The sequence below is a fragment of the Ranitomeya imitator genome, chromosome 1 (genome assembly GCF_032444005.1).
Source record: "Ranitomeya imitator isolate aRanImi1 chromosome 1, aRanImi1.pri, whole genome shotgun sequence".
In the NCBI taxonomy this organism is placed as follows: Eukaryota; Metazoa; Chordata; class Amphibia; order Anura; family Dendrobatidae; genus Ranitomeya; species Ranitomeya imitator.
In genome coordinates, this window is record NC_091282.1 from 4,204,668 (window position 1) to 4,230,038 (window position 25,371).

At 46.9% G+C, this 25,371-nt stretch overlaps 2 protein-coding genes across 3 annotated transcripts in view; one reads left to right on the plus strand and one right to left on the minus strand.

The window, feature by feature from the left end:
- Window positions 1-25,371, minus strand: part of RGP1 (RGP1 homolog, RAB6A GEF complex partner 1) — a 391,618-nt gene that overhangs the window by 171,597 nt on the left and 194,650 nt on the right. The window lies entirely within an intron of this gene.
- GBA2 (glucosylceramidase beta 2) overlaps window positions 1-25,371 on the plus strand; it is a 215,028-nt gene that overhangs the window by 113,914 nt on the left and 75,743 nt on the right. For both annotated transcript variants that reach the window (XM_069745496.1, XM_069745492.1), the window contains exons 5-7: window positions 16,248-16,363; window positions 20,490-20,708; window positions 24,894-25,133. In XM_069745496.1, the coding sequence (XP_069601597.1) occupies window positions 16,248-16,363; window positions 20,490-20,708; window positions 24,894-25,133 (575 nt within the window). The remainder of the gene's footprint in view (window positions 1-16,247; window positions 16,364-20,489; window positions 20,709-24,893; window positions 25,134-25,371) is intronic.

The window sequence follows — 25,371 nt, forward strand, 5'->3', positions numbered from 1 at the left end:
CAATTTACTTGCCAGTCCTATCGTGACATCATGTGCCTGTATGACCTCCCTACAACGCCTGGGCATGCTCCTGATGAGGCAGCGGATGGTCTCCTGAGAGATCTCCTCCCAGACCAGGACTAAAGCACTTTGGTGGATGGTGCGAGACATGATGTCTCAGATGTGTTCAATCGGATTCAGGTCTGGGGAACGGGTGGGCCAGTCCATAGCTTCATTGCCTTCATCTTGCAGGAACTGCTGACACGCTCCAGCCACAAGAGGTCTGACATTGTCCTGCATTAGGAGGAACCCAGGGCCAACCGCACCAGCATATGGTCTCACAAGCGGTCTGAGGCTCTCATCTCGGTACCTAATGGCAGTCAGGCTACCTCTGGCAAGCACATGGAGGACTGTGCGGCCCTCCAAAGAGATGCCACCACACACCATTACTGACCCACTGCCAAACTGGTCATGATGTTGCAGGCAGCAGATCGCTCTCCACGGCGTGTCCAGAATCTAACACGTCTGTCACATGTGATCAGTGTGAACCTGCCTTCATCTGTGAAGAGCGCAGGGCGCCAGTGGTGAATTTGCCAATCCTGGTGTTCTGTGGCAAATGCCAAGCGTCCTGCACGGTGTTGGGCTGTGAGCACAACCTCCATCTGTGGACGTCGGGCACTCAGACCATCCTCATGGAGTCAGTCTCTAACCATTTGTGCAGACACATGCACATTTGTGGCCTGCTGGTGGTCATTTTGCAGGGCTCTGGCAGTGCTCCTCCTGTTCCTCCTTGCACAAAGGCTGACGTAGCAGTCCTGCTGCTGTGTTGTTGCCCTCCTACGGCCCCCTCCGTCTCCTGGTGTACTGGCCTGTCTCCTTGTAGCGCCTCCAGCCTCTGGACACTACGCTGACAGACACAGAAAACCTTCTTGCCACAGCTCACATTGATGTGCCATCCTGGATGAGCTGCACTCCCTGAGTCACTTGTGTGGGTTGTAGAGTCCGGCTCATGCTACCACGAGTGTGAAAGCACAACCAACATTCAAAAGTGACCAAAACATCAGCCAGAAAGCATTGGTACTGAGATGTGCTCTGTGGTCCACACCTGCAGAACCACTCCTTTATTGAGGGTGTCTTGATAATTGCCAATAATTTCCATCTGTTGTCTATTCCATTTGCACAACAGCATGTGAAATTGATTGTCAATCAGTGTTGCTTCCTAAGTGGACAGTTAGATTTCACAGAAGTTTGATTCACTTGGAGTTAGATTCTGTGGTTTGTGTTCCCTTTTATTTTTTCGAGCAGTGTATTTTAGGAGTTGGGAGTCGGTCCATTTTATGCTCCTCCGACTCCACAGCCCTGGTGATGATACATGTAGTTTTGGCATTTTCCCTGGGCTTGCAGACTTTTTGATGATGCATATAGTTTCGGCATTCCTTCCTCCCAGCTCTCAGAAGGGCAGGCTTCATCGTGGAGGACAATGTCCACTACTCTTTGCTGCTCTTGTAATGATTAGTCTCAGCTTCCATTTTCCACAGACTTGTCTGGTCAAAGGTGGAGAGGAAAATTGATGACTTGAGGATTGTGTAAATGTGTAACCTTTACAGGATACTTGTGTAGAAATTTAAAGGTGTATTCCAATTGTATATAATGCTGGCATATCACGGAGTAATGCAATGCCTTTAAGTGGAACTTGTCCAGTGACTTGTGCGGCCTGAACTACTGGCTGTGCAATTGTATACAAGTACATATATTGAAAATCTATATAAGCCTCAGGGGACTCCTGAGGCAGAACCCCAGCTGCTTTGATTGACAGTTTTCACCCAATGTGTAGCCATAACGCAGCCAGTGACTGGATCTCCCACCCTTGACTCAGGCAGCATGAATAGGAGAATGGAGGTCTGATGGTCTGTGTGAGCACCGCAGCCCTCCGTTCTCTGCACTGGTGATGGCATATCCTAGTGTCATGTCATTGTACACGGCTCGTATATAGTTTGGTCTTTTCTGTAGTAACGTATGGATGTGAAACCCGGACTATAAAGAAACAACACAGAAGAACAATCGATGCCTTCAAAAATGTGGTGCTGTAGACGAATGTTATCAATACCATGGATGGCAAGAAGGGCAAATCAAACCAGGCATGTCACTGGAAGCAAGGATCACCAAGCTACGACTGGCCTACTGTGGACACATCATATGAAGAGAGCAATCACTGGAGGACAACGTCATGGTGAGAAGAATAGAAGGAACAAGGCTAAGAGGAAGACCAGCAACCCAATGGCTTCATACTATTAATATAACGGTGGACCTATCTAGGCTTGAGCAAGATGGATCGTCCTAGAGTGTGCATCTATCAAGTAGCCATGGCTGAGGATGAGCCTAAGGCTGTTAAATAAATACTAACGGGGATAAATGATCATTTCCTGCTGGATCAGTAATTAAAGTGCCTATAAAAAGACTCCACCCCATTGTCCTGATCCACATTGGTAACTGCCTACTAATGAACAAATATGAAGTCGGGACGCTGGACGTCGGGACGACGCTGGACGTTGGGACGCTAGACGTCGGGATGACTCTGGACGCTGCGCACGACGCTGGACGTCAGGACGACGCTGGATGCCGCACACGATGCTGGACGTCGGGATGCCGCACACGATGCTGGACGTCGGGACGCTGGACGTCGGGACGCCGCACACGACGCTGGACGTTGGGACGCTAGACGTCAGGATGACTCTGGACGCCGCACACGATGCTGGACGTTGGGATGACGCTGGATGTTGGGACACTGGACGACGCCGGACGGCACACACGATGCTGGACGTCGAGATGCCAGACACGATGCTAGACGTCGGGACACCGCATACGATTCTGGACGTTGGGACGACACTGGATGCCGCACACGATGTTGGACGTTAGGACGCCGCACGCGATGCCGGACGTCGGGACGCCGCACGCAATGCCGGACGTCGGGACGCTGCACGCGATGCCGGACGCCGCACGCGATGCCGGACGCCGCACGCGATGCCGGACGTCGGGACGCCACACAGGACAAGCTGTCATTACTTCTCACGCAGGTGGAGCTTATTGTGCTCTCCCTGCAGAGGGAGACATAAGTGGGACCCTTCTCCAGACGGCAATGTGGGAGAGGGGCAGTATATCAGAGTTGACTGTTTGAGACGAGGCGAGCTGATAGAAAAGTTTGTAATTGACACAGCTAAAAGCTGCCCACAAACTGAGAATTTGGCTATAGCCTGTGGTGGGGGCGTGTTGTTGTTTTTTTTTTTGTTTTTTTTTGCTGTATTCTTGCCTGCTTTTCATTGATCAACATCATACAGGGAGAAGAAATATACCTCCAAAGTGAAAACTATCTGGTAACTTAAATTCACGTAAGCGATGAGTCCCAAATACTTTTAATTGCTAAAATCTCTGAAATGTGGGGCAAGAAAAAAAAGATTCATTATGGGATTCATGGCAGCTCTGGTTCTGCTGAAATTTTAATGTTATTTTTTTCCTTTTGGTCCAGCAAACGTTAATCTCTGTCTCTTGCTGGCTGTTCTTTTAGGTTGGTCAGCTGATGTTGGTTGGTAACCACTCCCACCTTCCTTTAAATAGTCACATGACCCTTCAGCTGATTGACAGTAATAGTTTTTCTATTCAGACCAGCTAGGGGTTTGGAGTTCTCCAGGGTCGGTGGTCTTGTTGCTGTGAGAGTTCAGAATCCTGGTGCCGTTTTCTATGCTGATGTGCAGGTTAGCAGCAGAGCCTGAACGGAGTATTTCTTCCTCATTTTTTGTCTGTATTGGGTTTGTCTCTTCCCCATCTGCAGTGGTGAGGCTAGCATCTTTGCCGGCCAGCGCACTAACCAGGGTACTGTTGTGAATTCTGTGGCAGAGCTCCCTCCTGTGGTCACAAGTGGTACTTCGGCTGATTTCTCTCTGTGAGCTTCTGGTGGTGGAGGGAAGTGGTACTGCGGCTTCTGAGTTTCCTCCCTCAGGTGATCTGGTGAGGTCGTTAGGTGCGTCTCTACTTAACTCCACCTAATGCTTTGATCCTGGCTTCCTGTCAATGTTCCAGTGTTGGACTTGCTTTTCCCTGGATCATTCCTGTGGCCTGCTGCTCTGCATAGCTAAGTTCTTCTTTGCTATTTGTTTGCTATTTTTTCTGTCCAGCTTGTCTAATTTGTTGCTGGAAGCTCTGGGACGCAAAGGGTGTACCTCCGTGCCGTTAGTTCGGTACGGAGGGTCTTTTTGCCCCCTTTGCGTGGTTTTCTTTAGGGTTTTGTGTAGACCGCAAAGTTACCTTTTCTATCCTCGATCTGTTAAGAAAGTCGGGCCTCACTTTGCTGAATCTATTTCATCTCTACGTTTGGCTTTTCATCTTAACTCACAGTCCTTATATGTGGGGGGCTGCCTTTTCCTTTGGGGTATTTCTCTGAGGCAAGGTAGGCTTATTTTATATCTTCAGGCTAGTTAGTTTCTCAGGCTGTGCCGAGTTGCATAGGCAGAGTTAGGCGCAATCCACGGCTGCCTCTAGTGTTGTTTGGAGAGGATTAGGGATTGCGGTCTGCAGAGTTCCCACGTCTCAGAGCTCGTTCTATATTTTTGGGTTATTGTCAGATCACTGTATGTGCTCTGACCGCTATGTCCATTGTAGTACTGAATTGCCTTTCATAACGGTACAGGAAGCCAAAAGTACTAATGATTCTTAATAGAAAAAAGAAGTTCTGAGACAATTTTTTTTTCTCTGCACTGTGTTTTGCCTTTTTTTCCCCCTAGACATTTGGGTGGTTCAGTACACAGGTGTAGCGATGGACATTAGAAGTCTGTCTTCATTTGTGGATCAGCTCTCGGCAAGAGTACAAAAGATTCAAGACACTATGGATCAGAAAGCTATGTTGGAACCAAGAATTCCTATTCCTGATTTGTTTTTTGGATATAGAACTAAGTTTCTGAGTTTCAAATATAATTGTAAATTATTTCTGGCCTTGAAACCTCGCTCCTCTGGTGATCCAGTTCAACAGGTTTTGATTGTTATTTCTTTTTTGCGTGGCGACCCTCAGGACTGGGCATTTTCTCTTGCGCCAGGAGATCCTGCATTGAGTAATATCGATGCGTTTTTCCTGACGCTCGGATTGCTGTACGATGAACCGAATTCAGTGGATCAGGCAGAGAAAAATTTGCTGGCTCTTTGCCAGGGTCAGGATGAGATAGAGGTATTTTGTCAGAAATTTAGAAAGTGGTCCGTGCTCACTCAATGGAATGAATCTGCGCTGGCAGCTATGTTCAGAAAGGGTCTCTCTGAAGCCCTTAAGGATGTCATGGTGGGATTTCCTATGCCTGCTGGTTTGAATGAGTCTATGTCTTTGGCCATTCAGATCGGTCGACGCTTGCGTGAGCGTAAATCTGTGCACCATTTGGCGGTATTACCTGAGCTTAAACCTGAGCCTATGCAGTGTGATAGGACTTTGACCAGAGTTGAACGGCAAGAACACAGACGTCTGAATGGGCTGTGTTTACATAGTAACATAGTTAGTAAGGCCGAAAAAAGACATTTGTCCATCCAGTTCAGCCTATATTCCATCATAATAAATCCCCAGATCTACGTCCTTCTACAGAACCTAATAATTGTATGATACAATATTGTTCTGCTCCAGGAAGACATCCAGGCCTCTCTTGAACCCCTCGACTGAGTTCGCCATCACCACCTCCTCAGGCAAGCAATTCCAGATTCTCACTGCCCTAACAGTAAAGAATCCTCTTCTATGTTGGTGGAAAAACCTTCTCTCCTCCAGACGCAAAGAATGCCCCCTTGTGCCTGTCACCTTCCTTAGTATAAACAGATCCTCAGCGAGATATTTGTATTGTCCCCTTATATACTTATACATGGTTATTAGATCGCCCCTCAGTCGTCTTTTTTCTAGACTAAATAATCCTAATTTCGCTAATCTATCTGGGTATTGTAGTTCTCCCATCCCCTTTATTAATTTTGTTGCCCTCCTTTGTACTCTCTCTAGTTCCATTATATCCTTCCTGAGCACCGGTGCCCAAAACTGGACACAGTACTCCATGTGCGGTCTAACTAGGGATTTGTACAGAGGCAGTATAATGCTCTCATCATGTGTATCCAGACCTCTTTTAATGCACCCCATGATCCTGTTTGCCTTGGCAGCTGCTGCCTGGCACTGGCTGCTCCAGGTAAGTTTATCATTAACTAGGATCCCCAAGTCCTTCTCCCTGTCAGATTTACCCAGTGGTTTCCCATTCAGTGTGTAATGGTGATATTGATTCCTTCTTCCCATGTGTATAACCTTACATTTATCATTGTTAAACCTCATCTGCCACCTTTCAGCCCAAGTTTCCAACTTATCCAGATCCATCTGTAGCAGAATACTATCTTCTCTTGTATTAACTGCTTTACATAGTTTTGTATCATCTGCAAATATCGATATTTTACTGTGTAAACCTTCTACCAGATCATTAATGAATATGTTGAAGAGAACAGGTCCCAATACCGACCCCTGCGGTACCCCACTGGTCACAGCGACCCAGTTAGAGACTATACCATTTATAACCACCCTCTGCTTTCTATCACTAAGCCAGTTACTAACCCATTTACACACATTTTCCCCCAGACCAAGCATTCTCATTTTGTGTACCAACCTCTTGTGCGGCACGGTATCAAACGCTTTGGAAAAATCGAGATATACCACGTCCAATGACTCACCGTGGTCCAGCCTATAGCTTACCTCTTCATAAAAACTGATTAGATTGGTTTGACAGGAGCGATTTCTCATAAACCCATGCTGATATGGAGTTAAACAGTTATTCTCATTGAGATAATCCAGAATAACATCCCTCAGAAACCCTTCAAATATTTTACCAACAATAGAGGTTAGACTTACTGGCCTATAATTTCCAGGTTCACTTTTAGAGCCCTTTTTGAATATTGGCACCACATTTGCTATGCGCCAGTCCTGCGGAACAGACCCTGTCGCTATAGAGTCCCTAAAAATAAGAAATAATGGTTTATCTATTACATTACTTAGTTCTCTTAGTACTCGTGGGTGTATGCCATCCGGACCCGGAGATTTATCTATTTTAATCTTATTTAGCCGGTTTCGCACCTCTTCTTGGGTTAGATTGGTGACCCTTAATATAGGGTTTTCATTGTTTCTTGGGATTTCACCTAGCATTTCATTTTCCACCGTGAATACCGTGGAGAAGAAGGTGTTTAATATGTTGCATAATCTGCATGATGTGGTCGTGTTGGGGTTGCCATGGCTACAAGCCCATAATCCAGTATTAGATTGGAAATCCATGTCGGTGTCCAGCTGGGGTTGTCAGGGGGTACATGGTGATGTTCTATTTCTGTCAATTTCGTCATCCACCCCTTCTGAGGTTCCAGAGTTCTTGTCTGATTACCGGGATGTATTTGATGAGCCCAAGTCCGATGCCCTACCTCCGCATAGGGATTGTGATTGTGCTATCAATTTGATTCCTGGTAGTAAATTCCCAAAAGGTCGACTGTTTAATTTATCCGTGCCTGAGCACACCGCTATGCGCAGTTATGTGAAGGAGTCTTTGGAGAAGGGGCATATTCGCCCGTCATCGTCACCATTAGGAGCAGGGTTCTTTTTTGTAGCCAAGAAGGATGGTTCGCTGAGACCTTGTATAGATTACCGCCTTCTAAATAAGATCACGGTTAAATTTCAGTACCCCTTGCCATTGTTATCTGATTTGTTTGCTCGGATTAAGGGGGCTAGTTGGTTCACCAAGATAGATCTTCGTGGTGCGTATAATCTGGTGCGAATCAGGCGAGGAGATGAATGGAAAACTGCATTTAATACGCCCGAGGGTCATTTTGAGTATCTAGTGATGCCATTCGGACTTGCCAATGCTCCATCAGTGTTTCAGTCCTTTATGCATGACATCTTCCGAGAGTACCTGGATAAATTCCTGATTGTGTACTTGGATGACATTTTGATCTTCTCGGATGATTGGGAGTCTCATGTGAAGCAGGTCAGAACAGTTTTTCAGGTCCTGCGTGCTAATTCTTTGTTTGTGAAGGGATCAAAGTGTCTCTTTGGTGTGCAGAAGGTTTCATTTTTGGGGTTCATCTTTTCCCCTTCTACTATCGAGATGGATCCTGTTAAGGTCCAAGCCATCCATGATTGGACTCAGCCGACATCTCTGAAAAGTCTGCAAAAGTTCCTGGGCTTTGCTAATTTTTATCGTCGCTTCATCTGCAGTTTTTCTAGTATTGCCAAACCATTGACCGATTTGACCAAGAAGGGTGCTGATGTGGTCAATTGGTCTTCTGCTGCTGTGGAAGCTTTTCAAGAGTTGAAGCGTCGTTTTTGTTCTGCCCCTGTGTTGTCAACCAGATGTTTCTCTTCCGTTCCAGGTCGAGGTTGATGCTTCTGAGATTGGAGCAGGGGCTGTTTTGTCGCAGAGAGGTTCTGATTGCTCAGTGATGAAACCATGCGCTTTTTTCCAGGAAGTTTTCGCCTGCTGAGCGAAATTATGATGTGGGCAACCGAGAGTTGCTGGCCATGAAGTGGGCATTCGAGGAGTGGCGTCATTGGCTTGAAGGAGCTAAGCATCGCGTGGTGGTATTGACTGATCATAAGAACTTGACTTATCTTGAGTCTGCTAAGCGGTTGAATCCTAGACAGGCTCGTTGGTCGCTGTTTTTTGCCCGTTTTGACTTTGTGATTTCGTACCTTCCGGGCTCTAAAAATGTGAAGGCGGATGCTCTGTCTAGGAGTTTTATGCCCGACTCTCCGGGTTTGTCTGAGCCGGCGGGTATCCTCAAGGAAGGAGTAATTGTGTCTGCCATCTCCCCTGATTTGCGGCCGGTGCTGCAAAAATTTCAGGCTAATAAACCTGATCGTTGTCCAGCGGAGAGACTGTTTGTCCCTAATAGGTGGACGAATAAAGTTATCTCTGAGGTTCATTGTTCGGTGTTGGCTGGTCATCCTGGAATCTTTGGTACCAGAGAGTTGGTGGCTAGACCCTTTTGGTGGCCGTCTCTGTCGCGGGATGTGCGTGTTTTTGTGCAGTCCTGTGGGATTTGTGCTCGGGCTAAGCCCTGCTGTTCTCGTGCCAGTGGGTTGCTTTTGCCCTTGCCGGTCCCGAAGAGGCCTTGGACACATATCTCTATGGATTTAATTTCTGATCTTCCCATTTCTCAAAAGATGTCAGTCATTTGGGTGGTCTGTGATCGCTTTTCTAAGATGGTCCATCTGGTACCCTTGTCTAAATTGCCTTCCTCCTCTGATTTGGTGCCATTGTTCTTCCAGCATGTGGTTCGTTTACATGGCATTCCAGAGAATATCGTTTCTGACAGAGGTTCCCAGTTTGTTTCAAGGTTTTGGCGAGCCTTTTGTGGTAGGATGGGCATTGACTTGTCTTTTTCCTCGGCTTTCCATCCTCAGACTAATGGCCAGACCGAACGAACCAATCAGACCTTGGAAACATATCTGAGATGCTTTGTTTCTGCCGATCAGGATGACTGGGTGTCCTTTTTGCCTTTGGCTGAGTTCGCCCTTAATAATCGGGCCAGCTTGGCTACCTTGGTTTCGCCATTTTTCTGCAATTCTGGGTTCCATCCTCGTTTCTCTTCAGGACAGGTTGAGTCTTCGGACTGTCCTGGTGTAGATACTGTGGTGGACAGGTTGCAGCAGATTTGGACTCATGTAGTGGACAATTTGACCTTGTCCCAGGAGAAGGCTCAACGTTTCGCTAATCGCAGACGCCGTGTGGGTCCCCGACTTCGTCTTGGGGATCTGGTTTGGTTATCTTCTCGTCATATTCCTATGAAGGTTTCCTCTCCTAAGTTTAAACCTCGTTTCATTGGTCCGTATAGGATTTCTGAGGTTCTTAATCCTGTGTCTTTTCATCTGACCCTTCCAGATTCTTTTTCCATACATAACGTATTCCATAGGTCATTGTTGCGGAGATACGTGGCACCTATGGTTCCATCTGTTGATCCTCCTGCCCCGGTTTTGGTGGAGGGGGAGTTGGAGTATATTGTGGAGAAGATTTTGGATTCTCGTGTTTCTAGACGGAAACTCCAGTATCTGGTTAAATGGAAGGGTTATGCTCAGGAAGATAATTCCTGGGTTTTTGCCTTTGATGTCCATGCTCCCGATCTTGTTCGTGCCTTTCATGTGGCTCATCCTGGTCGGCCTGGGGGCTCTGGTGAGGGTTCGGTGACCCCTCCTCAAGGGGGGGGGGGTACTGTTGTGAATTCTGTGGCAGAGCTCCCTCCTGTGGTCACAAGTGGTACTTCGGCTGATTCTCTCTGTGAGCTTCTGTTGGTGGAGGGAAGTGGTACTGCGGCTTCTGAGTTACCTCCCTCAGGTGATCTGTTGAGGTCGTTAGGTGCGTCTCTACTTAACTCCACCTAATGCTTTGATCCTGGCTTCCTGTCAATGTTCCAGTGTTGGTCTTGCTTTTCCCTGGATCATTCCTGTGGCCTGCTGCTCTGCATAGCTAAGTTCTTCTTTGCTATTTGTTTGCTATTTTTTCTGTCCAGCTTGTCTAATTTGTTGCTGGAAGCTCTGGGACGCAAAGGGTGTACCTCCGTGCCGTTAGTTCGGTACGGAGGGTCTTTTTGCCCCCTTTGCGTGGTTTTCTTTAGGGTTTTGTGTAGACCGCAAAGTTACCTTTTCTATCCTCGATCTGTTAAGAAAGTCGGGCCTCACTTTGCTGAATCTATTTCATCTCTACGTTTGTCTTTTCATCTTAACTCACAGTCCTTATATGTGGGGGGCTGCCTTTTCCTTTGGGGTATTTCTCTGAGGCAAGGTAGGCTTATTTTATATCTTCAGGCTAGTTAGTTTCTCAGGCTGTGCCGAGTTACATAGGCAGAGTTAGGCGCAATCCACGGCTGCCTCTAGTGTTGTTTGGAGAGGATTAGGGATTGCGGTCTGCAGAGTTCCCACGTCTCAGAGCTCGTTCTAGGATTTTGGGTTATTGTCAGATCACTGTATGTGCTCTGACCGCTATGTCCATTGTAGTACTGAATTGCCTTTCATAACGGTACATTGAGGTGACAATCGGGGACTAGGCAGGTGACGGCAGCGGAGGGGAAGAACCCACATAGGGCGTTGGGGAAGGTTAGTGAAAGGCACAGGTTGGTGTCAGAAGGTGTCCCTTCACTCGCTTCCTATCATTAGGGCCTTCCTCTCCCTTCCTATTATTAGGGCCTTCATCTCCCTTCCTATCATTAGGGCCTTCCTCTCCCTTTTCCATCCCGTCGTATTTGCATGATGTGTCGTGCGCTGGACTTACCCGTGTCCGAGCGTGTCACTTTTATTCGGCTGTGCAGCTACAATTCATTGTGTCAAGTTCAACTGGGCTGTTCTCACTACTAGTCCAGTTACTAGGGAACTCATTGAGCGTATCTACTATATAATTGTCTAAGGGTCACTTCCGTCTGTCTGTCCTTCTGTCACGGTTATTCATTCGCTGATTGGTCTCGGCAGCTGCCTGTCATGGCTGCCGCGACCAATCAGCGACGGGCACAGTCCCCTCCACTCACTGCTCACACAGGGTTAATGGCAGCGGTAACGGCCTGCGGTGTAACGCACTCCATTACCACTGCTATTAACCCTGTGTGTCCCCAACTATTTACTATTGATGCTGCCTATGCAGCATCAATAGTAAAAATGTCATGTTAAAAAATAATAATAAAAAAAAAAAAAAAAAACCTGCTATGCTCACCCTCCGCCGCCTTTCCCGCTCCTCGCCACGCTCCCGGGATCGCTCCATTGCAAGCGGCAGCTTCCGGTCCCAGGGCTGGGGTGCAACAAGGACCTGCCGTGACGTCACGGTCATGTGACCGTGACATCATCATAGGTCCTGCTCACACCAGCCCTGGGACCGCAAGCTGTCGCTTGTAATGGAGCGATCCCGGGAGCCTCCCGAGGAGCGGGAAAGGCGGCGGATGGTAAGTATAGCAGGACTTCAACGGGCCTTCGGAAGGTGAGTATATGTTTATTTATTTTTTTAAGTCTCTCTATACTACGTGGCTCTGTGCTGTATACTCCGTCGCTGTGCAATATACTACGTGGCTGGGCAATATACTACGTGGCTGGGCAATATACTACGTGGCTGGGCAATATACTATGTGGCTGTGCAATATACTACCTGGCTGGGCAATATACTATGTGGCTGTGCAATATACTACGTGGCTGGGCAATATACTACGTGGCTGGACAATATACTACGTGGCTGTGCAATATACTACGTGGCTGGGCAATATATTACGTGACTGGCCAATATACTACGTGACTGGCCAATATACTACGTGACTGGCCAATATACTACGTGACTGGCCAATATACTACGTGACTGGCCAATATACTACGTGACTGGCCAATATACTACGTGATGGGGCAATATACTACGTGACTGGGCAATATACTACGTGACTGGGCAATATACTACGTGACTGGGCAATATACTACGTGGCTGGGCAATATACTACGTGGCTGGGCAATTTACTACGTGGCTGGGCAATATACTACGTGGCTGTGCAATATACTACGTGACTGGCCAATATACTACGTGACTAGGCAATATACTACGTGACTGGCCAATATACTACGTGACTGGCCAATATACTACGTGACTGGGCAATATACTACGTGACTGGGCAATATACTACGTGACTGGGCAATAAACTACGTGACTGGGCAATATACTACGTGACTGGGCAATATACTACGTGACTGGGCAATATACTACGTGACTGGGCAATATACTACGTGACTGGGCAATATACTACGTGACTGGGCAATATACTACGTGGCTGGGCAATATACTACGTAACTGGGCAATATACTACGTGGCTGGGCAATATACTAAGTCGCTGTGCAATATACTACGTGGACATGCATATTCTAGAATACCCGATGCTTTAGAATCAGGCCACCATCTAGTAGTATATAAACATCCGATTCCAACACATAGAATATATATATATACCCCAGTACGGTCACTGCCAGCTCCACAGTAACAAATGGAATAAGTAGCTGCCACCAATCGTTTGTGAAGGCCAATTGGACACTGTTACAGGTAGCGTATGTCCTCAGGGGTACAGTTTATAGAGCAAGAGGAACAGGTCTATTAAATGTTATATATTTAATCTGAAAAGTAGGCAGTGTTTATAAAAATATACAAGATGATACAAAATGGACAAAACAATACAGTACATGCAAGTTCATACAATAAAAAGAAAGAACAGCAGAAACCTCTAAACCTGATGTTGCAGGATTGGCTCTGACTTCTATGATGGGGACGTCTTTGTTTTTGGAGGCGTAAAGTTACAGAACTACAGCAAACTGCATCTCCTCAGAGCTGACACTGATCATAGTTCGTTCACAAGTTACCCCCACATACCTCCCCTCCACTGGCTTATAACAGGGCTGGTCATGGGATGTGGCTGGGTCTTTAAAAATCATGGAATCCCCTTCTTTTATGATATTTTCACCCCTGGAGGTCCCAGGTGGGAGATATTAATGCCATATTTGATATCCCGATTTTATGTTTCTGTAGGTAGGTAACATGGCATGGATATTGTCATCCATCTGACAGATATTAAATTGGAGGTGTCGCCGCAACCACGCAGTGATGTAAGACAATGCGTTACATTTATCACACCGTAGAAGATATGTCTCTCATCTGTCATATCTATGCAGCTCATGAAAACCCTGTATTCATAATTTGGACAGGAGAACAAAGGAGCTCAAGGTAGTTTGCTTGCCTTTCTGGTCCCTGTGAGGCCAAGGTCTCCATCTATATATAGAATTGTCTAAGGGGTACTTCCGTCTGTGTGCCTTTCTGTCAGCAACTTCCATCACGGAAATCCCGCGTCGCTGATTGGTCTCGCCAGCTGCCTGTCATGGCTGCTGCAACCAATCAGCGAAGGGCACAGTCCGATTAGTCCCTCCCTACTCCCCGCAGTCAGCGCCTGCATACTCCCCTCCAGTCACCGCTCACACAGGGTTAATGCCAGCGGTAACGGACCGCGTTATGCCGCAGGTAACGCACTCCGTAACCGCTGCTATTAACCCTGTGTGACCAAGTTTTTACTATTGATGCTGCCTATGCGGCATCAATAGTAAAAAGATCTAATGTTAAAAATAATAATTAAAAAAAAAACCTGCGATACTCACCTTCCGTAGTCCAACGATGCGCTCGCGCCTGCCGCCAGCTTTCGTTCCCAGAGATGCATTGCGAAATTACCCAGAAGACTTAGCGGTCTAAGTCATCTGGGTAAGTTTGCAATGCATCCTGGGAACGAAAGATGGCGGCAGCCGTGCGCGCATTGCCAGAGCTTCGCTCGATCCCGCCGGCGGGTGAGTATATAACTATTTTTTATTTTAATTATTTTTTTTTTTAACAGGGATATGGTGCCCACACTGCTGAATACTGCGTGGGCTGTGTTAGATACGGCGTGGCTGCTATATACTACCTGGCCAGTGTTAGATACTGCGTGGGCTGTGTTCTATACTGAGTGGGCTGTGTTCTATACTGCGTGGGCTGTGCTATATACTATGTGGGCAGTGTTATATACTACGTGGGCAGTGTTATATACTACGTGGGCTGTGTTCTATACTGCGTGGGCTGTGTTCTATACTGCGTGCTATATACTACGTGGCCACCGTTAGATACTATGTTTGCTGTGCTATATATTATGTGGGCTGTGTTATATATTACTTGGCCAGTGTTAGATACTATGTGGGCTGTGTTATATACTGCGTAGCTGCTATATACTGTGTGGGCTGTTATATACTACGTGGGCAGTGTTATTTACTGCGTGGCCTATATTCACGCATCGGGTATTCTACAATGTGTATGTATATAGCAGCCACATGGTATATACCACAGGCGACGTAGTACTCCTATATACTACGTGGCCTGTGCTATATACTTTGTGGCTGCTATATACATATATACATACATATTCTAGAATACCCGATGCGTTAGAATCGGGCCACCATCTAGTCAGTCATAAATCTGTCAGTCAGTCTTCAATCCATCAAATTACTAACTTACCTGTTGGTAGGAGGGGGAGGTAGGGGGTTCCAGCCAAAAACGAGTCGTGGAGGTCAGAGAGTGCGAGTCTTGTTTCAGTTTGATCCATCACGAAACTACTAGACACTTCTAGCTATGATATACACCAATGGGGACATTAGCGGAGGTATATAGGGATACCCAGAGCACAGAGGACGGTGGAGAAGGTCCGTATGCGCACAAACAACCAGTGTATCCTCTGGTGTATTATACAATCGTATACCGGCGGACATTGGGGATGTGACAGATCCCTGCACAGATCTCTTATTGATCCGAGACGTCTGTAACGGGGTCTACCAAGCTGGGGTACCTCTCTAGTACCACCCCGTGTTTCCGGAGGTCCACTCTGCTTTAGCTGGAGTCTGAATGAAGGTCGCTGGCTGGAATTGCTTGGTTACATGGGCGCATATAAAAGATCACTGCTTCTCCACGTATTTCCAGTCTGACAACACTTTACTCACAGGACACAGAATATATCACACAGATACACAGGACAGGCCAATAGAAAAGTGGCAGGCCAGACATACATTACAATAGCCGCAGGTGGCCGGAGCCTACCGATATTTACTGTGGGAATTACAAAGGTGGGGGAGGACAGAAGGGGAATATCGTGTTCTCTCTGCCCAGGGGCGCAGCCTGTGGGCTGATGCATTAGGGACATGCATCTCACATGGAACCTATTATACATACATAGAACTGCGCAACATGTTCTGGGTGCTGAGTGGTTCCGTAACACGTAACAACGTCGATCTCACTTCATTGCCAGAAGGGACAATCCCCTACTAGATCACTTTTTACCTTGGATTATTTTGCTGTAGGTCTCTGGTACTTAGTCTTCATCTCACAGAATCGCACTGTTTCCCGTTTTGAGGTGACTAAGGGATGATGTGCGGCCATGTGACATTGATGTTGTGTGATCAGCCATCACCAGTCTGACCCTCCCACTCTTCCATGTAGGTGGCATGCCACCGCCAGTAATTGTGCCCCATTTTATTGGAGAAATGTATGTTTGTAGTGTGCTAGCCAGTGTCTAAATATGTGACTCTTCAGATTTTGTGTTATACTGATGCAGGGACCTGAGTAGTCTCGAAGCTGCTATTGGTTCCCATCTTTTCAGTTAACCATTAAAAGGTATCAACCAATGAGGTATCTCAAATTGTAATATTTTTCCATTTCCTCTAGGCGCTCCCCTTGGCGGAATCGGTGGAGGAACAATCACACGGAGCTGGCGAGGAGAGTTCTGCCGCTGGCAATTAAATCCCGGCCTGTACCACTACAAGCCAGTGACTGAGAACCAGGTGTGTAATGTTGCAGCGTGTGTACTATGCCCCATTGTGAATTATCCCGCAGTGGTTATTCAGAACCGTACGTACCGCTCTCCCTGCCCAAGGTACGACATCTGAGGGTGGTGCGCCCCTAAAGGAACACTGACTATTGCAAGTTAATGACATGATTTACTCATTTTTGAGCAATTGTCATAGCAATTAATGTTAAGATAAAAGAGCAACATAAAGTGACTGTAGATACACGGTGAATGTGCGGTTGGAAAGGTATGAGGAGATCCAGGATAGGACGAGGTCTTTGATGCCAAAGGAGGAGAGGAGCTGTAGTAGGAGGCAGTGGTCAACCGTGTCGAAGGCAGAGGACAGGTCTAAAAGGAGGAGTTCAGAGTATTGTCCTTTAACTTTGGCGATAAGTAGGTCGTTAGTAATTTTAGTCAGGGCAGTCTCAGTTGAGTGATGGGGCGGAAACCAGATTGTAGATTGTCAAAGACCAAGTTAGATGAGAGGTGGGAGGAAAGTTCAGCGTGGACGTGCTGCTCCAGGAGTTTGGAAGCGAATGGGAGCAGCGATATTGGGCGATAGCTGCACATAGCAGTTGGATCGAGGGTTGGCTTTTTAAGGAAAGGCGTGATTGTGGCATGTTTGAAAGCAGAAGGGAAGGTACCAGAAGTTAGTGATAGGTTGAATAGGTGGGTTAGGGATGGGATAAGTGTGGTGGTGAGGTTGGGGAGGAGGTGGGATGGGATGGGGTCGAGCGCACAGGTGGTGAGGTGCGATTTGGACAGGAGACAAGCCCCCCTTCAGTGATGTTGGACCTGGAGGTTATGGGGTTTGGGCATCGGTCTGGTATACAAAGGGGTTGTGGTGGTTGAACAATGAAGATTTGCCTCGTTTGGTTGATCTTAGTTTTAAAGTGTGTGGCAAAGTCCTCAGCAGAGCTAAGGGGGCAGTGGGGGGTGGAGGAGGGAGTTAAAGGCTTTGAATTGGGCTGTAGGATAGGGAAGATACGAGGGTTGTGAAGTAGGCCTGTTTAGCAGAGGTGAGAGCAGATTTAAAAGAGTGTTGCTTGTTTGAGTGCAGTGAAGATATAGAATACCAAAACCGATGTTTAGTGATGAACATAATAAAATGGTACATAAAGAGTTAAATAAAGACACACACACACACACACAAAACCTGCATTAGATGCAATATCTGTTTAATTTGAAAAAAGGGAAAAAATGGCATGGGCTCGCGGCCAATTTTCAAAACCAGGGAGTGAAAGCAAGCGACTGGGGGTAGATGTTTATAGCCTAGGAAGGGGGTAATACCCATGGAGCTTCCCAGGTTATTAATATCAGCTCACAGCTGTATAATTAGCCTTTACTGGCTATTAAAATAGGGGAGCCCCCCCAAAAAATGACGTAGGGCCCCCTACCATGGATATTGCCCTCCACCCCCCCGGCTACAAACACCAGCACACAGCTGCCTTAGAAATGGTGCATCTCTAAACCTCTTTGCCCATTTGCCCTGTAGCAGTGGCAAGTGGGATAATAGTTGTGGGGTTTATGTCACCTTTGTATTGTAAGGTGACATCAAGCCTGGCTTAGTAATGGAGAGGTGTCAATAAGACACCTGTCTATTACTAATCCTATAGTTGTTAAAGGGAACCTGTCACCCCGAAATTCGCGGGTGAGGTAAGCCCACCGGCATCAGGGGCTTATCTATAGCATTCTGTAATGCTGTAGATAAGCCTCCGATGTCACCTGAAAGAGGAGAAAAAGACGTTATATTATACTTACCCAGGGGCGGTCCCGCTGCTGGTCAGGTCAAACGGGCGTCTCCGGTCCGCTGCGGTGCCTCCCATCTTCATTACAAGACGTCCTCTTCTGATCTTCAGCCACGGCTCCGGCGCAGGCGTACTTTGCTCTGCCCTGTTGAGGGCAGAGGATAGTACTGCAGTGCGCAGGCGCCGGAAAGGTCAGAGGCCCGGCGCCTGCGCACTGCAGTACTTTGTCTGCCCTCAACAGGGCAGAGCAAAGTACGCCTGCGCCGGAGCCGTGGCTGAAGATCAGAAGAGGACGTCTTGTAATGAAGATGGGAGGCGTCGCAGCGGATCGGAGACGCCCATCCGACCTGACCAGCAGCGGGACCGCCCCTGGGTGAGTATAATATAACGTCTTTTTCTCCTCTTTCAGGTAACATCAGGGGCTTATCTACAGCATTACAGAATACATTACAGAGTGCTGTAGATAAGCCCCTGATGCCGGTGGGCTTACCTCACCCGCGAATTTCGGGGTGACAGGTTCCCTTTAAGGGATTAAATAAAGACACAGGCAGAACAAAGTCTTAAAATAAAAATAAAACACAACACATTTTCCCATCTTTATTATACGCCTAATTCCTGCGACGCCCTCGATCACCTGCAAAAAAAATAAACCAACACAAATACTCCTTGTTCCGATGTAATCCATTTAATAACGAGTGTCCCAGGACTATCTCCCCTATAGAGCAGTCACATTGGGAGATGTTAATGCTCTAAGGCCTCCTGCGGCGCACGCGACAGGAGATAATGGCCCCTGCAGTGCATCACTGAAGAGGTCACCGCAGTTCGTGCTCTCACTTCACAGCATTACTGCGTGACCGTGGGAGATGTCATTGTTCTACAGGGCCTCTGGCGATGCACTGACAGGAGGTAATCCTCTGCGGTGTATCCCTCCGCTGCCGGGAGAGAGGTCACCTTAGTTCATGCTGTCACCGGCAACACTGTGAGAAATTTCTCACCCTGCGAGTACCAACTCAGATGACCTCTTCAGTGATGCACTACAAGCGCCCATTATCTCCTTTAAGCGCATCGCGGGAGGCATATAGAGAAGTACCATCTCCCGATGTCACTGTTCTACATGGGAGATCGTCGTGGGACAATCATTATTAAATGGACTACGGCGGAAAGGTAAGTATAGGTTGGTTTATTATTTTATGTTTGTTACAGGAGGACGAGTGCGTCGGGGACTAGGTGTTTGGTGAGTATGTACTGTATGTTGTATGTTTGTTTGGTTTTTTTACTATTTAACACATGCATCGTCTCATGGGTCTACTATTGTCCCATCATCAGCTAATGCTGTCACTGTTCTTTGTGATAGCATTCATAGCCGGATGGGAGCTGTAGTCCCATCAGACAATGCCTGGCTACACTGACCCGCACACACACAGGGACACACAGACACACACACAGACACCCGCACATACACACACACACATACATACATATACATAAACACACATACATGCACACACATATATATGCACATACATACATACATACATACATACAGACACTCAGCTATATATATATATATATATATATATATATATATATATATATATATATATATATATATATATATATATATATATATATATATATATATATATAGATTAGTGTGTATTATACTCCCACCGTTGGGTATGTACCAAATTAGTGTGTATTATACTCCCACCGTTGGGTATATACCGTATTAGTGTGTATTATACTCCCACCGTTGGGTATATACCGTATTAGTGTGTATTATACTCCCACCGTTGGGTATGTACCGTATTAGTGTGTATTATACTCCCACCGTTGGGTATGTACCGTATTAGTGTGTATTATACTCCCATCGTTGGGTATATACCGTATTAGTGTGTATTATACTCCCACCGTTGGGTATATACCGTATTAGTGTGTATTATACTCCCACCGTTGGGTATATACCGTATTAGTGTGTATTATACTCCCACCGTTGGGTATATACCGTATTAGTGTGTATTATACTCCCACCGTTGGGTATATACCGTATTAGTGTGTATTATACTCCCACCGTTGGGTATATACCGTATTAGTGTGTATTATACTCCCACCGTTGGGTATATACCGTATTAGTGTGTATTATACTCCCACCGTTGGGTATATACCGTATTAGTGTGTATTATACTCCCACCGTTGGGTATATACCGTATTAGTGTGTATTATACTCCCACCGTTGGGTATGTACCGTATTAGTGTGTATTATACTCCCACCGTTGGGTATATACCGTATTAGTGTGTATTATACTCCCACCGTTGGGCGTGTACCGTATTATTGTGTATTATTATAGTACTGATCGTACATTTGTCACTCAGTTCACAGTCTGCGTCCGGCGTGGAGGTCACACCGTGTATCAGCAGGTCCTGTCCACGGAGCGTCCTCACACTCTACAGGGATGGAACTGGGGTTACTGTGGCTCTCAGGCTTACTACCATGCGTTGTACCCCCGAGCGTGGAGCGTGTACTACCTGCCCGGGCAGAGCCTCACCCTCACCTGCCGCCAGGTGTCTCCGATTATCCCCCAGGACTATAAGGTAAGGAGCGTGGTGTGCAGTGCCATCCGGTCAGTTATATGGCCTCTTCCATAAAGTCTGCACGTGTTTATCACCTATAAAGGAAATGATACAAGGATAGAACTGTAAATCTGAAAGTTGTGGTGTGCTTATGTATTCATCCCCCATTGTCGGAGACCCCCAGTAATGTCCTGAGTGACCAATCCCCTCCAGAAGTCGCATAGTTAAAGAAGCGCTGCCATCGATATTTTCATCATTTTAATATGTTGCACTCATCATCTGGCACTGTGTACTTACCATTGCACGTTTTGCCTTTCAGCCCAGCTCATTCTTCTCTTTTCCTCATCTATGTAGAAACAGGAAGTCTCTTGTCCCTGCATTTATTATTCCCCTCTTCAACTTCTGACCCAGATGCTCCGTTCCTCCCCCTGCCAGGGACTTTTTCAGTGACTTAGGACTCATATAGGGAACATTGACCTACTGATCCTACATAGATCTTACAAGCATTCAGCTACTTAATTTTTAATCACATGATGTCATAGACCAAATAGAAAACAGACAAATTAGCCGAGTAGAAGGGTAATGTGAGCAATTTTAAGTACACAGTGCTGTATAATAAAGACTGCAATAAATTAAAAGGATAAAAACGTTAGTGGCAGGAGGAGGAGTTCTGCTTTATTATATTGAGTCCACCTGGGTGTAATTTCTTCTCGGTATAACTACAGTTTTTCTGTGAAGGCCTCAGAGGTGTGAGGACATTGGGGATCAAAAAGCATCATGAAAACCAAGGAGCCCACCAGACAGGTCAGGGATAAAGTTGTGAAGAAGAGAAAAGCAGGGTTAGATTATAAAGAATAGCCTAATCTATGAACATCTCATCCATCCTCCAAAAATAGGAGTATGGCACAACTGCAAATCTACAAAGATCTGGCTGTCCACCTAAACTGACATCCCAAGCAAGGAGAGCACCAATTAGCCGTGAGGCCCAAGGTCACTCTTGAGGAGCTGCAGAGATCCTCAGCTCGGAGTAGAATCTGCAAACAGGACAACTATTAGCTGTGTACTCAACAAATATGGCCTTTATGGGAGAGCGACCAGGAGAAATACATTTCTGAAATCCATAAAAAGTCACAGGTGCAGATTGCTGAAATCCATATAAGGGACACAGCGAGCATGTAGAAGAAGGGGCGCTGCTCAGAGGAGACCAAAGGAGAAAGATCCGGTGAGCGTCTTGTGCACAGTCAGCACCGCCTCTATCCGGTGAACGTCGTGTGCACAGTCAGCACCGCCTCTATCCGGTGAGCATTGTATGCACAGTCAGCACCGCCTCTATCCGGTGAGCGTCGTGTGCACAGTCAGCTCCGCCTCTATCCGGTGAGCATTGTATGCACAGTCAGCACCGCCTCTATCCGGTGAGCATTGTATGCACAGTCAGCACCGCCTCTATCCAGGTGAGCATTGTATGCACAGTCAGCACCGCCTCTATCCGGTGAGCGTCGTTTCTATCCGGTGAGCGTCGTGTGCACAGTTAGCACTGTCTATCCGGTGAGCGTCGTGTGCACAGTCAGCACTGTCTATCCGGTGAGCGTAGTGTGCACAGTCAGCACCGCCTCTATCCGGTGAGCATTGTATGCACAGTCAGCACTGCCTCTATCCGGTGAGCATCGTTTCTATCCGGTGACCGTTGTGTGCACATTTCAGCATCGCCTCTTCCCGGTGAGTGTCGTGTGCACAGTCAGCGCTGTCTATTCGGTGAGCGTCGTGTGCACAGTCAGCACTGTCTCTATCCGATCAACGTCGTGTGCAGAGTCAGCACCATCTCTATTCGGTGAGCATCGTGTGCACAGTCAGCACCGCCTCTATCCGGTGAGCGTCGTGTGCACAGTCAGCACCATCTCTATTTGGTGAGCATCATGTGCACAGTCAGCACTGTATCCGGTGAGCGTTGTGTGCACATTTCAGCACCGTCTCTATCTGGTGAGCGTCGTGTGCACAGTCAGCACTGTCTATCCGGTAAGCGTCGTGTGCACAGTCAGCACTGTCTCTATCCGGTTTGCATGTTCTAGCGCTGCAGTGTGCTGCCTTATTTACTTAACTATATATGAGTTGGCGACTCTAGGTTCAGCACCTGTTCACACTTAGTCTATATTTGGATGTGCAGGTCAGGTTTTTGAAATGTATTCTTTAGCCTTCTGATCGAGCATTCCGCCTCCTAGCTTCAGGTGTTTTAATTACAGCAGGTCCAATACCCCTCCACAGAGAGAGAGAATTTTAGTCTAAGAAGAGGTTTCACAGGTACCCATTCAGATGGAGACGTTTATTCTCAGCGAGGAAAGGCAAGCGTGGGACCTGGTATAAGAGAGATGCCGTAAAGTGGCTACCAGGTACACATAAAATTGGCCATTTTTATGCGCTAAACGCTCTCATTTTTCATATTTCTAATGCAGTAATGCAGTTCAATTTTCGTGTTTCATGTTTGCATGTTTTAGCGCTGCAGTGTGCTGCCTTATTTACTTGACTATATACGAGTTGGCGACTCTAGGTTCGGCACCTGTTCACACTTAGTCTATATTTGGATGTGACGGTCAGTTTTTTTTTAATCTATCCGGTGAGCGTCGTGTGCACAGTCAGCACTGTCTCTATCCGGTGAGCGTCGTGTGCACAGTCAGCACTGTATCCGGTCAGCGTCGTGTGCACAGTCAGCACTGTCTCTATCCGGTGAGCGTCGTGTGCACAGTCAGCACAGTCTCTATCCAGTGAGCGTTGTGTGCACAGTCAGCACCGTGGTCTTCTGTGGCTTCGGACCATGTATCGGGATGGCTGTTTGCTCTGCTGTACCTTACCGATGGCGCTGTCCGGCCCAGATATTGTACCACACGGGCAGCAGTGCATACACTACACTACAACTACTGTGAGTGATACAACCATGGCTGTGACCTTCACTGGATGAGAATGATGAATAGTGAACACCTTAAATTATGGCAGGTAATCCTGATTATGACAGGGACTGTCCTCTTCTTTCAGTTTTTGAGAATTGTCTGCTTGGAATCTCCTTTTGTTTAATGTCCTCCCTAATCAACTGAACAGGCTTTGATTATCATCTGCGGTAAACTAATGTTGGGGGGTTATTGTATCGTGTGCACAGATCTATTCTCTACCCAGTGACCGTAGTGCCATTCTCCAGTACTCGGGGTGTGTGGTTAGAGATCCATCATGTGCTATTCAACAGTATTCTGGATGTGTGGTTAAGGATCCACCATGTGCCATGCTCCAGTACATGGGGTGTGTGGTTAGGGACTCACCATGTGCAGTTCTCCACTACTAGAGGTTGTATGGTTAAGGATCCACCATTTGCCATTCTAGAATCATTGAATGTTGGAAGTGAGTTAGAAGGGACCTCCAGGGTCATCGTGTCCAAACCCCTGCTCAATGCAGGATTCACTAAACCATCTCAGACACAATTGGATGTGCAACCATTTATTACCACTTTGAGTACGATCACTGAGCCAGTTATGAATCCACCTAACTGTAGCCTTGTCAATTCCATCCTTGGTCATTATAATTCTAGTATGACATAATTTATCAAATGCTTTGCTGAAGTTGAGATATACTATATCCACTGCATTTCTCTGATCCACCCAGTCAGTGATTCCATCATAGAAGGAAATTAGATTAGTCTGGCATGACTTCTTTGCTACAAACCCTTGTTGGCTCTGATTAATTACTGTATTCTTATCCAAGTACTTGCATACATGATGTTTAATAATTTGTTCAAAAATCTTCCCTGATACAGAAGTAAGGCTTCCAGGCCTGTAATTTAATGGCTCCGTCTTTTTTCCTTTTTTGAAGATAGGGCAAATGTGCAGTTTTCCAGTACTAGAGGTGTGTGGTTAGGGATCCACCATGTGCCGTTCTCCAGTACTTGGGATGTGTGGTTAGGGATCTACCATGTGCCGTTCTCCAGTACTAGGTGTGTGTGGTTAGGGATCCACTATGTGCCGTTCTCCAGTACTCTGGGTGTGTGGTTAGAGATCCACAGTGTGGTGTTCTCCAGTACTCTGGGTGTGTGGTTAGGGATCCACCATGTGCCGTTCTCCAGTACTAGAGGTGTGTGGTTAGGGATCCCCATGTGCTGTTCTCCAGTACACTGGGTGTGTGGTTCTGCTTACTCTGGTCTCTCTCCTCCCCTCTCTTCTCCTCACACAGGACTCTTCTCTGCCGGCAGCCGTCTTTATCTGGGATGTGGAGAGCTCTGCTGCAGAGGACGTAGAGGTCTCTATCATGTTCACCATGAGGAACGGCAGTGGAAGCAGCAGTGACCGGGCCGGGGGTCACTGGAATGAGCCGTTTCATCTGCACCAGAATGGACATCCTGTGACTGGTGTCCTCCTACATCATTGTACCAGCGCCAATCCTTTTACCCTGGGAATCGCAGTGCGAGAAAGGGTAAGATGCCCCCCCCCCCCCCCCCCCCGTAGGGTATAGGTAGCCCTGGGCTGCCCGTATCACCATAGTAGTAGCGGGATTCATCATAGTCTGTACACAAGAGAATTGCAGAACAAGTTTGCACATGGCGCGGCCACACAAGCATTTCTCGCATTAAGCAGAAATTTTCAGAATTCAGAAAGCTTCATTTACAGAGTGCCAGCCCTGTAAATGTCTGTACACCTAGCACACTGCACCA